The sequence below is a fragment of the Mastomys coucha genome, unplaced genomic scaffold, assembly GCF_008632895.1.
Source record: "Mastomys coucha isolate ucsf_1 unplaced genomic scaffold, UCSF_Mcou_1 pScaffold4, whole genome shotgun sequence".
NCBI classification, from domain to species: domain Eukaryota; kingdom Metazoa; phylum Chordata; class Mammalia; order Rodentia; family Muridae; genus Mastomys; species Mastomys coucha.
In genome coordinates this window covers 16,993,557-17,006,909 of record NW_022196910.1, presented here as the reverse complement: position 1 = coordinate 17,006,909, position 13,353 = coordinate 16,993,557, and the positions used below count along the sequence as shown (strand labels likewise).

Here is a 13,353-nt window from a genome sequence, read left to right as displayed (position 1 = left end):
TCTTTTTAACTAATGACTTTATTGGGGAAAGTGGCTTTCATAAACATACAATGTACTCAGCAAGAAGTGCTGATTTTACATTATAGCACTGTGGTCTCCAACCTCTGCTGGTCCACTTCCTCCCTTGGATGCTGGCAGCATCTAGAGATATTTCTGACTGACACAATGCAGGGAGGGGACACTACTAGCATCTGTTGGGCAGAAGCTAACTCCCTCTACATCATTTTATGTAAACAATTTATGTAGTTCCAGATTTCAGTCATGCCAAGGTTTAGAAATGCTGAGCATTGGGGCCAGTTAACAGTGTCATCTGTGTGACACCTCCTGCAGCAAAGGTTGTGGAAAATGTAGAGAGATGTGGCATCACTTGGTGGTCTTTCAGTTGTCTCTAAACAGATACATGTTGAATACTGGGGTTACCCTGCGCATGAAACTGCATAGTTAGTTGTTAAGGGTATGGACAGCACACTGCCTGGCCTTTACCCTTCAGAAACTACAGACTGGTGGAGAAAGAAGGCGGAAGAGCATAAGTGAGGAGCCCTGTGCAAACTGGAGCAGGGAGGAGTGCTCACATTCCTGTGCAAGTGTATTTGACAGGCACTGGATAGCTGAATCCTGAAGGATGGCTAGGAATGTTTCCAGCAGGAAAGTCTAAGGCTACCACATTTCCAGCAGGAAAGCCTAAGGCTACCACAATGTAGGCACAGAAAATGCAAGGATGTGCCAAAACAAGATGGCATCCATGTCCTACATGCACAAGTGCCCTGATGTAATATTAGGAAGTATTATTTTCAAAGCTGAAAATATACTAGACTATTAAAGACATTGGATGCAACCAAAGTAGTTTAATTCCAGTACAGCAGGGGAACCTTAATGATATTCTGAACAGATAGGTCACAGAAAGATTCTTCTGTCTGTAACCAAAATGCAGAGCTGAAGGGGCTGAGGAGGGACGAGGAGACTTATACAGACACAGTGGAATATCCAAGTGAGACACTCTTTCAGGTTAAATATATGTCCAAGCCAAACAACAACAAATCAAAAAAAAAAAAACCAAAAACAAAAAAACAAAAAAAAAAACCCTTTACTCATAATGTAAGTTTCAGAGAACTGCAATTTTTCAAGTTTCATGAAAGTTCAGTGATAAAGTTTTCCAGAATACAATCTACATCAACAAATATGCATGTCTTTCGTTTATAATAAGAACTATCTGCAAATACCAACCCCATATTGTGACAATGGAAACTGCCCAAACTCGTACCCTGCTTCCCATTTTATTATCCATAATGGTGTCTCTTCCATTTATTAATATTTATGAGCTCTCTGTTCCCAGTGGATTCTCAGAACATTGTCTTGTCCACATGTCACATCAGAACCTGATTTTGCAAGATGACCTTTAAGAGTAACTTTTATTCCCATGCTAATGAGTATTTCTTATTTCTATTATATATTCTGTCTGGACTAGCACAGACTTTCAAAGTTGCCCAATTGTTGCCTACTGAAGTCTTTAAAGAATACAATGTAAAAATTAGTTTTCTTGTTCTGCAAATTTATACTCTTTTTCTTTTCTATTATTATACCCAAATTATACACACAAAGATTCCATCTCCTGAGGTTTTGTTACTTAAAGGGAGCTACCGTGTTTATTCATGTTCATGGAAGCTAGAGACCTTGAATCTGACACAGTCTGTGGTGGAGTTGTTTCTATACAACTTGATTGCATCAACGGTTTTAATCCTAATGTAGTATTGTAATGCAAACTAGGCTTCTAAGCTGAAAGTTTTAATAAAAATAATTTGTATAATACCTATTATAAAAATGATAGGACTGAGGTGTGCTTGCTAACTCTAATGAACACACATTTCAACAGTAAGACACTAGGCAATAACCTTATAAAATGAACCAAACTGTTGTCCTCTTTGTTTCAAATTCAAGTAAATCCTGAAATTTACAGGGGGTGGGGGCGTCTTTTTTTTTTATTCCCAGAATATATGTAAGTTAAATATCCAACTCAAAAATATTTATGGAATGACAGCGTGTCCCAAGATTTTGAATATTTTTTTCTTGTATCATTTTGTAAGTAGTCTTAGTGGCATTTATAGGTGGGAGTCACATTCCTGGGTGTCTAGGCCACTCAGCTAATCAGCAGACATGTAGGACCTGAGGGCAGGTGTTCTGGAAGTGCTCTTTCATATATTGCTCCTTTCATTTACCAAGGTCTAACATCTACCAGCTTTTGGCCAGTCAGGATAAAACCCAGTAAAACATATCATTGCCCTCCATTAAAGAAATAAAATATAAGAGGCAGCTAGTGATGTCAGCTTGCTTCCCTGTGAATGATTACAGACAATAAGGTCAGAGGAACAAGAGGTTGATGGTAGGATGATGAAGTGGTAGCTAGCTGTAGTAAACTCCTAGAGGATGCTGTATGTGATAAAACATACGAGGCTCCAGTCTTTTGGGACATGTACAAGATGAATACGTTATAACTACATTTCGCAGAGAAACAGTAAGTAAACCAACTAGGAGTTTAAGTAATGCTTTTCAAAGGCTTGAAAATGCTGCAAAGCTGTAAGTGTTTGTAAGAAAGGTAAACACTTACATTCTTACTACCTCTAATTTTACTTTTCAAGAAAATCACATGTTAATTTCGGCATGGACAATTTGAGGCTGACTTCTAGACAGGGTTTTTTTTTTTGTTTGTTTTTTTGTTTTTTTTGCTTTTGAAGACACACCAAATTATTTTACAAATCAGTATTTTTAGTATCGCAGGGCAGACACATTGCTCATCTGTAAAACCTTGTGTTGCTCAGCCTTGGGTATTATGCACTTACTTGTATACCTGCTTCTTCCGTTGATCTGTTAGCTGCTTGTGAGCTTGTCCTCAGGCGCTATTGTGATGCCCAGTACCTACTAGGAAAACTAATCTGGGTGGAATTCATTGAGTTCAGTTGGAAACCTGGCTGTCCAAACCCATGAGAGTTCCAACCACCAGTTAGGACTAATTTAACCAAATGAATCTTGCTATTAGGACTAGTGCAAAGCATGTTATTTATTAATTTTTTAAATTAGCCATTTTTTAAATTGTTAAACTGGTCAGAGATTTTAAAAATTAAAGCCAGTAGTTGAGGCACAGATGACGAGCTTGGTAAGGGTTAAGCATTTGAAAGGTGTCTGACTATGGTAAGAAATGGCTTCACGCTCTTTTCACAAAGTATTCATTATTGTCGTGTGCGTTCTGCTTATGGTTGCACATGGCACCATGCATGTGTAGAGGTCTAAGAACATTTTGTGTGGATTGGTTTTCTCCTTCCACCTTTTATGCTGGTCCCAGGAATCGAACTCGGGTTGTCTGGTTTGTGCCGCAAGCCGCTTTACCTGTTGGACCATCCCATTAGTCCTTCCACTGCCTTAATGACATCACTTACCTTTAAAGTTACATTTTTATAGCTATGCTGCCTTTGTCACAAGGAACCAGAAAAACATAACACTGTCTAATTTCACAAAAATCTGTGAATTTCTAAGTCTCTACCAGGCTGCTATTTATTAGAGATACATTTCAGAGATTAATAGAACATCCCCGTGGAGCAGCTTTCCCAGTCAAGGCTGCATGGAGGTGCAATCACTATTTCTTCCCTCATACATTTGTGTTTAGTTTTCATGCTGTGGCGAGGAGAGCAGTGAGTTGGATAGGTGTGCTGGAATTGAATAGGGAGAAGAAATTCTGCTTCTGTGGCAGGCACTGTGGTAGGGAAAGTGTCACAGAAAAGCAACGTTGGAACAGGGGTTCAGTGCCTCATATTAACAGGGGCCTTGCACTATATTTCGGAGCATGGGGGAAGGGACCCTGAAGACAAACTGTATACGTCATTTCTTAGAGACACTATCGGTTAGAAGATCTCGAATGAAGGTAATAGAAAATTGAGCCAAAGATGACCCTAGAAGTGTAGAAAGTGAGGAGTAAGGGCTGTGGAGATGGCTGTCAGCAAAGTGGCTGCCATGCAAGCATAAGTACCTGAGCTGAGCATCTATGTCGAAAGCTGGATGCATACACCTGGGACCTCAGTGCTGAGGAGGCAGAGACAAGGTCTCTGGAGCCTAATAGCCAGCTCATCTTGCCAAATCAGTGAGCTGCAGATTCAGTGGTACAGGAGGATAGCCAGTGGTGGCCTCTGACCTGCACACTTGCATTTGTGCACACACACACACACACACACACACACACACACACACACACTTTCTTTTTTAAGTAAATAAGGACTTGGGGACATAGCTCAATGGTAGAAGGCTTGACAGGTATGTACCAAAGTCCTGGTGGTTGATCCCTAGTAATGGTTTTTGAAAGTAGGAAAACTGTTAGCTCAAATGAAAAACCAGAAGAGGCAGCAACAGAAGCAGTTAACTTGGGGGCTCAGCACACAGTGAGAAACACAGCAGCTGTCTCCTTGGTCTTCTTTCCTTGTGTGTTGTCTTTACCCTTGGGCAAGTTCTTCTAGCTAATGGCCAGAGCCTGTAAGCATCACCTCTAAGCAAGACATTGGTCAGTGCTGAAAGTGAGGAGATCAGAAATCTCTACTGGAAGTTATAGCAGAGCCACCCTTTAATTTTGGTGGCCAGAACTGTGCAGAATTTCTGGATGCTGCCTCTGTACAGAAACAGAGAGCAATAGTGGCTGGGCCTTGGGCTGGAGTAAACTAAACTTTAGGATCCCAGAGGAGTTGTCATTCATTCATCAGGAACACAACAGGGTATGGAAAACATAGTCTGAAAAGGATGTTGAAGGCATCCGTAGGCTTGGATGCTGTTTTCAGGTACACGTTTAACCTCTGTGCTATTGGGATGGTGTCATTTCTAGGAAAAGTTCAAATTGCACAGTTTGAACAACTAGCATCACTTTAAATAAGATGCCCAGTCTATCTTGAGATTACCAACAATAAATCGTATGGAGGCACCAAGAGTCAGGGGAAATATGACTTCCATGGTACACATTCTTGCATGTAATACATATTCCACACACAAAGAAACTGCCTGCTTTTATTTTTGATTAATACTAGAAAGCTCATGAGGAAAGAAATTGTTCTTTTTTTTTTTTTTTTTTTTAAAGCACAGTAGCAGAGCACTCCCTAGCAGCCCCAAGGCCCCAGGTTTGATCCCCGGAACAGAACAAAGAGAGAGAAAGCACAGTGATGCTCTGCTGTGGGTCATTCTTTCTGATCCTTGAAAAACCAATTGGTCAATCACAGAGCCCCCCACTCCCCTTAAAGGGAAAACAAAAAACAAAGGTGCAGAAGAAAGCTACTTTTCTTTTTCTTTTCTTTTTTTTTTTAAGCTAATATCTGGGGTTTTTTTATTAGATATTTTCTTTATTTACATTTCAAATATTCTCCCCTTTTCTGGTTTCCTCTCTGAAGAACCTCCTATTCCCTCTCCCTCCCCGGCATTCCCCTACACTGGGGCATAGAGCCTTCACAGGACCAAGGGCATTTCCGCCCATTGATGACTGACTAGGCCATCCTCTGCTACAATATGCAACTGGAGCCATGAGTTCCGCCATGTGTACTCTTTGGTTGGTGGTTTTGTCCCTGGGAGCTCTTGGGGGTACTGGTTGGTTCATATTGTTGTTCCTCCTATGGGGCTGGAAACCCCTCAGCTCCTTGGGTCCTTTCTCTAGCTCCTTCACTGGGAACCCTGTGCTCAGTCCAATGGTTGGCTGTGAGCCTCTACTTCTGTATTAGTCAGGTACTGTCAGAGCCTCTCAGGAGACAGCTATATCAGGCTCCTGTCAGCAGGTACTTGTTGGCATCCACAATAGTATCTGTGTTTGGTGATCATATATAGGATGGATCCCCAGGTGCGGCAGTCTCTGGATTGTCACTCCTTCAGTCTCTGCTCTACATTTCGTCTCTGTAACTCCTTTCTTGGGTATTTTGTTCCCCTTTCTAAGAAGGATCAAAGTATCCACACTTTTTGCGATTCAAAACTTTTTCAGACAGCCTTTGTGGCGTTAGAAAACAGCGCCCTCTTGTGGCCAATGTTGAGACAACTGGTCCTAAGAGTGAAAACCCTAAACCAATGCAATCAATTTATAGAGAGGGAAGCCAGAAAACGTGAAAGGGCTGCCCTCTTCAGGATGATGTTATCACGCTTTTAAACTGGAAACTGCTGGGTTTTGAGACACTCTTAGAGTTTATGTCATTGTCCCTAGTAAAGTTGACGACTCTGAATCCCAGAGAAGACTCACCCTTGATCTGACTTGTAGGACAAATAATTTTGAAAGCTCAAGTTACTTATTTTCTACATTTTTCTCTACCCCCAGATTCAACACATACAAAGTAAAACGATCGTAGTAAGCATTTTAACTTATTTTTTCCCCAGATTTCATCAACTATAATTAACTGGTGGAGGCAGCTTCACTGGAGCCTGAAGATTTACAAGAACAAGCAAGCTAGGCAATTTGGCAATCAAAAGATGAATTCTAAATAATGAACATCTTCAGATTTCGTTGATTTGGATAGTATCTCTAAATCCCATGGCATTTAAAGTTATGGCCCAGGGCCAGTGAGTTGGCTCAGCAGGTGAAGGTGCTTGCCAAAAAGCCTCATCATCTGAGTTCGATCCCAGGGACAAACGAAGTGGAGGGAATGAAGCCACTCCTAGAAGCTGCCCCGTGATCTCCACATGCGCGGGGCATGCATATGTATATACTCACATAAGCAAACATTAGCAGGGTTTTTTTGTGACTTCATAACTAAGGGTTTATTCTGCTCTACACTCCAGCCACTTGCGCTCTGGTTACACGCCCCGGGGAAACAAGTTATGTTCGCTTCGTGAGACATTCGTTCACAGATCAGTACTCTCGAAAGCCACTTCCCGGGATGAGTCGTCCATTCATAAATAAGTCAGTGATTAAAAATAATAAAAACGAAATTGCTCATTCACACGGTTGAGTCCTTCAAAATGACCAAAAGTATGTGTGGTCACTGGCAAAAAGAGCGGGGGATTCTCTAACAAACACATCCAGAGAGGACATGCTTCTCTGTGACATTTCTTTACCCAGTCTTCAGTCTATTTAATGATGTATGCAGATGCTGACACAGGAAATACAGCAGTGGGAAGTAGAAAATGTATTCATGTGCACACATACTAGTAAAAAAGTGACTATATTTTGGCTAGAAACAGATTGTTTTGGTAGCCATACCAAGTAATTCAAATGAGCCAGGCGTTGGAGGCATACACGTTTAATCCCAGCACTGGAAAAGCAGAGCAGAGGCTGGGAGATCACTGAGTTTGAGGTCAGCCTGGTTGACAGAGCTAATTCTAGGACAGCCAAGACTACCCAGAGAGACCCTGTCTCAAACCCCTTTCTACTCCAAATTTAAAATGTATTTTGGGGCTGGAGAGATGGCTCAGTGGTTAAGAGCACTGATTCCTCTTCCAGAGGTTCTGAGTTCAATTCCCAGCAACCACATGGTGGCTCACAACCATCTGTAATGGGATCTGATGCCCTCTTCTGGTGTGTCTGAAGACAGTGACATAGTTTACTCACATACATAAAATAAATAAGTAAATCCTAAAATAAAATAAAATAAAATAAAATAAAATGTATTTTGAAGAAATTTCAATAAAAATGAATTGTTCCACAGATATCTGTTTGACAAGTTAAAAACTTTCAGGAATTTACTGAGGTTCTCTCTAAAACCAGAATAAAGTAAGGAAGGTTGTGGCCCAACTGTGCATTTTAGGTGATCTTTCCCTATGGGTGCAGACCCTGAATATAGAAGGGGCATACAGATTGCCTTTCTTGACTTGAGACATGTCTTGCTACGTGCCTTGGGCTGCTCACTGACCTCAACATCCCCTACCTCCGCCTCCCAAGTGTTGGGATTAGAGACATGGACATCCATAGAGACGTGTGCCTCCATTTATATGGAAGACTGCTAAACTTTTGAAGATAAAAAATAACATCTCTAGTTTTTTTTAAAAAAAAAAGTTACAAATCTTTGTTTTGCTTTAATGTCCAGAAAAATCCTGAGGCAAATCATTGATCAGATAATCATCCCCAGGAGGAAGAAAAATGATCTTTTAGCTCAGGGTGTGGTACATGCCTTTAATCCCCACCCTTGGGTGGTGGAGGCCTGCCTAGTTTACGTAGTGAGTTCCAGGACAGCCAAGGCTACATAGAAAGGCCCTGTGTCAAAAAACAAAAAGTGAAAGTTTTTTTTTCTTTTTTTTTTTTTTTTTAAACACACACACATACACACACGTGTGCACACACAATCCTGGCCTGGCAAGATGGCTCAGCAGATGGGGGCTCTTGCTGCTGAGCCTGATAGTCTAAGTTAGATCTCTATGATCCACACAGCGGAAGGAACTGACTCCCCAAGAGCTGTTTCCTGACCCTACCATGGGCACTGCGGCATAGCCCCCAGCACCAAGTAATTCATTTGAATTACTCACATGAAATTAAGAAAAAAAAATAGCATCTAATCTAGACTAAAATTGACTGAGGCCCTGGTGATGAATTAATTTGTTAATGCAATCCATCTGTTTAACAATGGTAAACACTGTGTCATTTTGATTACCTATTCATTTTTATTTTTGTGGTACTGAGGATTAAACTCAGACTCTACCACTAGCTAGTCAAGTGCTTTCCCCAGCTCTGTTTTGACTTTTTTTGGAAACTTATTTTAACTTATTTAATTCTTTGAGAATTGTATACACGGATACTGTATTTACATCACCCCTCCCCCAACTCCTTCTGTGCTCTGCTCTTAAACTCAAGACCCCTTCTTTCACATCTACTGCATCCATTCAGTATGGCTCTTATGTATGTAGGTTTAGGGCAGACCACGTGGGATTAGGTAGCCTATCAGGGGGCTCATCCTTGGAGAAATTGGATTCTCCCTCTCTTACCAGCCACTGATTTCCTCCAACTCTCTATCTAGGGGTGGAGACTTGGAGAATCTCCCGTATCCATGCTGACTTATCCACTGATGTGAATACTATGCAGATCTCATGTGGGCAACCATATTGTTGAGATGGCATGGCTGTAGTATCTGACATATCTAGGAGACACTATCAGGAAGGTGACATTCTGCTCCCCGGGCTCTTGTAACTTTCCTGAGCCTTCGGTGCTGGGGTGATGTCACAGATGTAACAGCTGTGCCTGGGCTCTCCACTGTCATGTACTCTGCTCTTTGGTTGGTTGTGGATCTCTGTAGTTGCTTTCAGATCTCACTAGGTGGCCCAGCTATCCTTGAACTTGCTCTGTAGTTTAGGCAGGGCTTACACTGGCTGTTTTCCTCCCTCAGGCTCCCAGTTAATTGGAATTACAGGTCTGTCCCACCATTGAGGGCTTACTGGGAGGCAGGTTTGCAGAAAAATACTCTCTGTATTCTCTTATGTAATGCTATATGAATCAAATGTCAAAGTCAAGAGTTGACTCACGCCCTCTAACCCTATGATGGAAGCAGCAGGCAGCATTCCCAGGTTCCTGCTCCAGGCCTTGAATGTTGTATCTCATCTGGTCATGGGTAGTTCTCTAGCAGCTGGATAAAGGGCACTCTTCCATGTGATGTAATCTCCCACTTGTTAAACAAAGACTTAGCTGTTAAGAGAATCCACTGGGGTCAGACACATAATCAAAGGATGTGAGAGAGGGTAGTAGTGTGTGGTGTGGTGGTGTGTTGAATCTCTGGGAGAGGCTAAGGGCTCAGTTTGGAAGAGACTTCAAGCCTGTCTAAGGGTGAGGATTTGATTTGCTGACAAATTGACTTTATAAGGTGTAAAAGTTGATAGTCACACTCTTAAGCATTGAGAGTCCAACCCTGCCGCGGACAGGGATTTCTCGCGGGGATTCCTTGTTCCGCGGGACGATGGGATTCTGGCCAGGTGGGCACGGGATTCGGCTTTGACAAACAGACTACACACGAGTGGTGTAAAATCTGAGTGTATTTCTTTTAAAAGTGACATGAGGCTTTTACAATCATTGCAAAAAAGAAAATGAAAAATCTGGCAGCTCAACAGTTGAGGTACCTCTGAGGCTATCTGAAACATACTGGGTCTAAAGCAACAGCTATCTCCTCTGAACTAGTGCTGCATCCCCCGGGCCCAAGTGCTCTGGGCCCGGGGGACTGCGAGAGATACATGAATCTGAGTCTTAGCCCATCTAAGTTCTAGTGCTAGTCCTGCATGCGAGTCCAAGTCCTTCTTCCAGTCCTAGTGCTAGACTTTAGTCACGTGGCAAAAAGACCCACACACACCAATGTCAGCAGGGTCTGGTAGCTAGGTTTGAAACAGGAGGAAGAGGGGTGGAGCCCTCCCTGTTGAGGTATTCTTATGCTAATTCTCTGGTTCTTGCTGGAGGCAGGCAGAGGGGAATCCGACCTAACACTTTCAGCTAATGTCTTAGAGTGAGAGAAACCTTTCAATTACTCTCTAGTACTTAAAACATTAAACTATGATAGTTGGAAACATTGTGTCAGCCAGGAGACAATGTCCAACCTTAACCATTTACAAATCATTACTTGGGGTAGCTTTATGCCTAATTATGAGGCCGTGTTGATGATTGGAAAGACTAATTCTGGAACACGTTTGAGTTAGGGGATATACCAGCAACTGGTCTGAAATCCAGGAGGCACAGATCTCCTTTTGAAGTCTTATTGCCTCTTATCCTTTATCAGAATTTTATCCCCGATATTTTGGATGTGACTGGAGTAGACGAGTGTGTGTAGCACAACCCTATTCTGATTTGGTTCAGCCAGAATTCTGTGGCTTAGGAAGGAAGAAAGCAATGGATTCTCAGGTGGACCAATCCTGGGAGACTGGTCCTCATCTCCACTCATGAGCAAGTCATATCCATGTCCCTCCTTGTCTCCTTGATTCCCTAACCAGTCCTTCTCTGGAATGAGACCCTGTATAGCAGAAGCTACAAACTAATATTTAAGTAAGTAGTGGGGAAAAAGACACAAGTTGTCTTAAATTACAAAGAAGGATAAAGTTCACTGGGAATGAGGGGATTCCAAGCAGAGACAGCCTTGGGTGTACAGACACAGAGAAAATGGAATTGCTGAGGGAAACTGTGTGATGGAAAAGCAGGGGAAAATGAGTCAAAGCCTGCTGACTTTGGCTCGAGTCATGGTGCTGCCTCTCACTAGCTCTGTCTCTTTGGGCAACTTACTAACTTTTCTGTATTTAGCCAGTAACAGTAGTTCTCAACCTGCCTGTCACATATCAGATAGCCTGGATAGCAGCTCTTCACGTTATAATTCATAACAGTCACAAAAATTACAGTTCTGAAGTAGCAACAAAATAATGTTATGGTTGTGGTGGGGTCACCATAAAACAAGGAACTGTGTAAAAGTTCAAAGCCTTAGGAAGGCTGAGAATTGCTGATTTAGAGGGATTTTAGAAAACTTAATGAGGAAACAGCAGAAAAATGAGTGGATTTGGAGGAAGTGGGGAGGGTTTGGCTTTCCCCTGGTCCTTGGTATTTGACCTAGTGGACCTGAAAGGAGTGGCCAAGAAGTACCCATCACAGAGTGTAGTGCATGCTGAGGACCTAGAAAATACTGAATCAGTGTGCTACAGTCTTGGATGGTGAAAGAGGCTGAGGTGCCCATTTAAAAGAAAAGCAAGCATATGGCAAAAGCCATTGAAAGGTTCTGAAGGTGTGGAACAAGGGAGGAGAAGTTCATGTGATCTGAAGTTCATGGGGGCCGTTCTGTTATCTGGATAGAGAGTGGGTTAAAAAGAGTTAAACAAGACAGGAAGATGAATGAGGAAGCAGTTGCTATATGCCAGATAAAAAGAGGTGACTGGGTGATACTAACTCAGTGCCAACAGCTACAGGGAGGTAAGGTACCCTGGGGTGAAGAGAAGCAATGAGGCCCACAGGACCACACACCAGAATGTCAACCTGGACAATGGGATGCCAAGGATGTCCATCACTGAAAATGGAGACTTGGGATGTGGGCTTGGAGAAAGTCGGGAGGTTTGCTCTTTACCTGGAGTCTTCCATATTTGATGAACTGAGTTTGAAAAAAGTGACCCCACATTGATAAGTGGGTGGTAGGCAATGGGTGCTTCAGGTAGATCCAAACTCATTCATAAGAACTCTGGCCAACTTATTCAGTGAGACTGCTTATACTTCTGAATGGGAAGCACAGCTATGTTTGGTTCATTGTTAAAATTACTCTCTATCTTGAGTGTATCTATTGATATTGTTTAAAGTAACAGGTCCCCAACCAGAAAATGGTGCAATTATGGGAATTCTTCTAACCCATGAACATTATAATTTATCGTTAACACACTGGTGGCCAAACAAAGACAGTATAGAATTTAAAGACAAATGTGTCCTACAGGCTGTCCTTGGAAGATTTGACTACTGGTCTTCTACCACACACAGCCTTTGACTGAAATGTATAATTTTTTTATAACTAAATGACTGTGTGTGCATGGAGACAAACGTGAATGATCACATGTTCCTGGCTTTGATCATTACATCATTAGATCTTGATCTTTAGAATTCATGTGAAGGAGAGGACCAACTCCATAAAGTTGTATCCAGACCTCTACATGCATGCACATGTTCACACACAAATGAACATGCACATACACACACACATACTCACCACAATAATGATAACTAGAATTAAAACCTGTTATTGTAACTATGCTCTTTTCAACTTTCCTACATAGGCATCTCTGATGAATATATAACCCCGATGTTCAGTTTCTATAAAAGTGTTGGGGAACTGAAAATGACTCAGGAGGAGTACGCTCTGCTCACAGCAATCGTCATCCTCTCTCCAGGTAATTTTACTATCGTATTTGTATTTTTATACTGTTTGCTTCTTTCTCAGCATAGTCATGATGATACGGATTAAAGAAAATATGGAAATATGGAAAACACAGAGACACAAAAAGAAAGTAAAATGGCCCAAAATTCTACCACTTAAATAGAACATTTATTATTATTTTAATCTACTTTCAATTAATATTGAAAAATTACCCTCATGGTTTCAATAACTGCCCATTGAGTACCTCCCACACAGCAAATATGGCTCTAAGCTTCAGGAGTAAATTGAATAGCACTCCTATAAGGTTATTGTCCTAGAAAAGTGAGGAAGATAACAAAATTTCTACAAAATATGTAATAATAATGATAGACAGGCCCAGTAACCTGTGCCTGTAATGTCTGCACTTGGTCGATGGAGGAAGAGTACAAATTTGAGCTCAGCCTGGGCTATACAGTGAGAATTCATCTCAAAAAAATTAGGAAAATGAGACTATATGGGAAGGAAGGGAAAAGAGGATGGCATGTTCATTAGTTGTCAGGAAGGGCTCTTCTGA

General features: G+C 41.7%; 1 protein-coding gene across 4 annotated transcripts in view; it reads left to right on the top strand.

Moving 5' to 3' along the window:
• Positions 1-13,353, top strand: part of Nr1h4 (nuclear receptor subfamily 1 group H member 4) — a 92,201-nt gene that overhangs the window by 76,992 nt on the left and 1,856 nt on the right. For all 4 annotated transcript variants that reach the window (XM_031349533.1, XM_031349531.1, XM_031349532.1 and 1 more), the window contains one exon: positions 12,700-12,813. In XM_031349533.1, the coding sequence (XP_031205393.1) occupies positions 12,700-12,813 (114 nt within the window). The remainder of the gene's footprint in view (positions 1-12,699; positions 12,814-13,353) is intronic.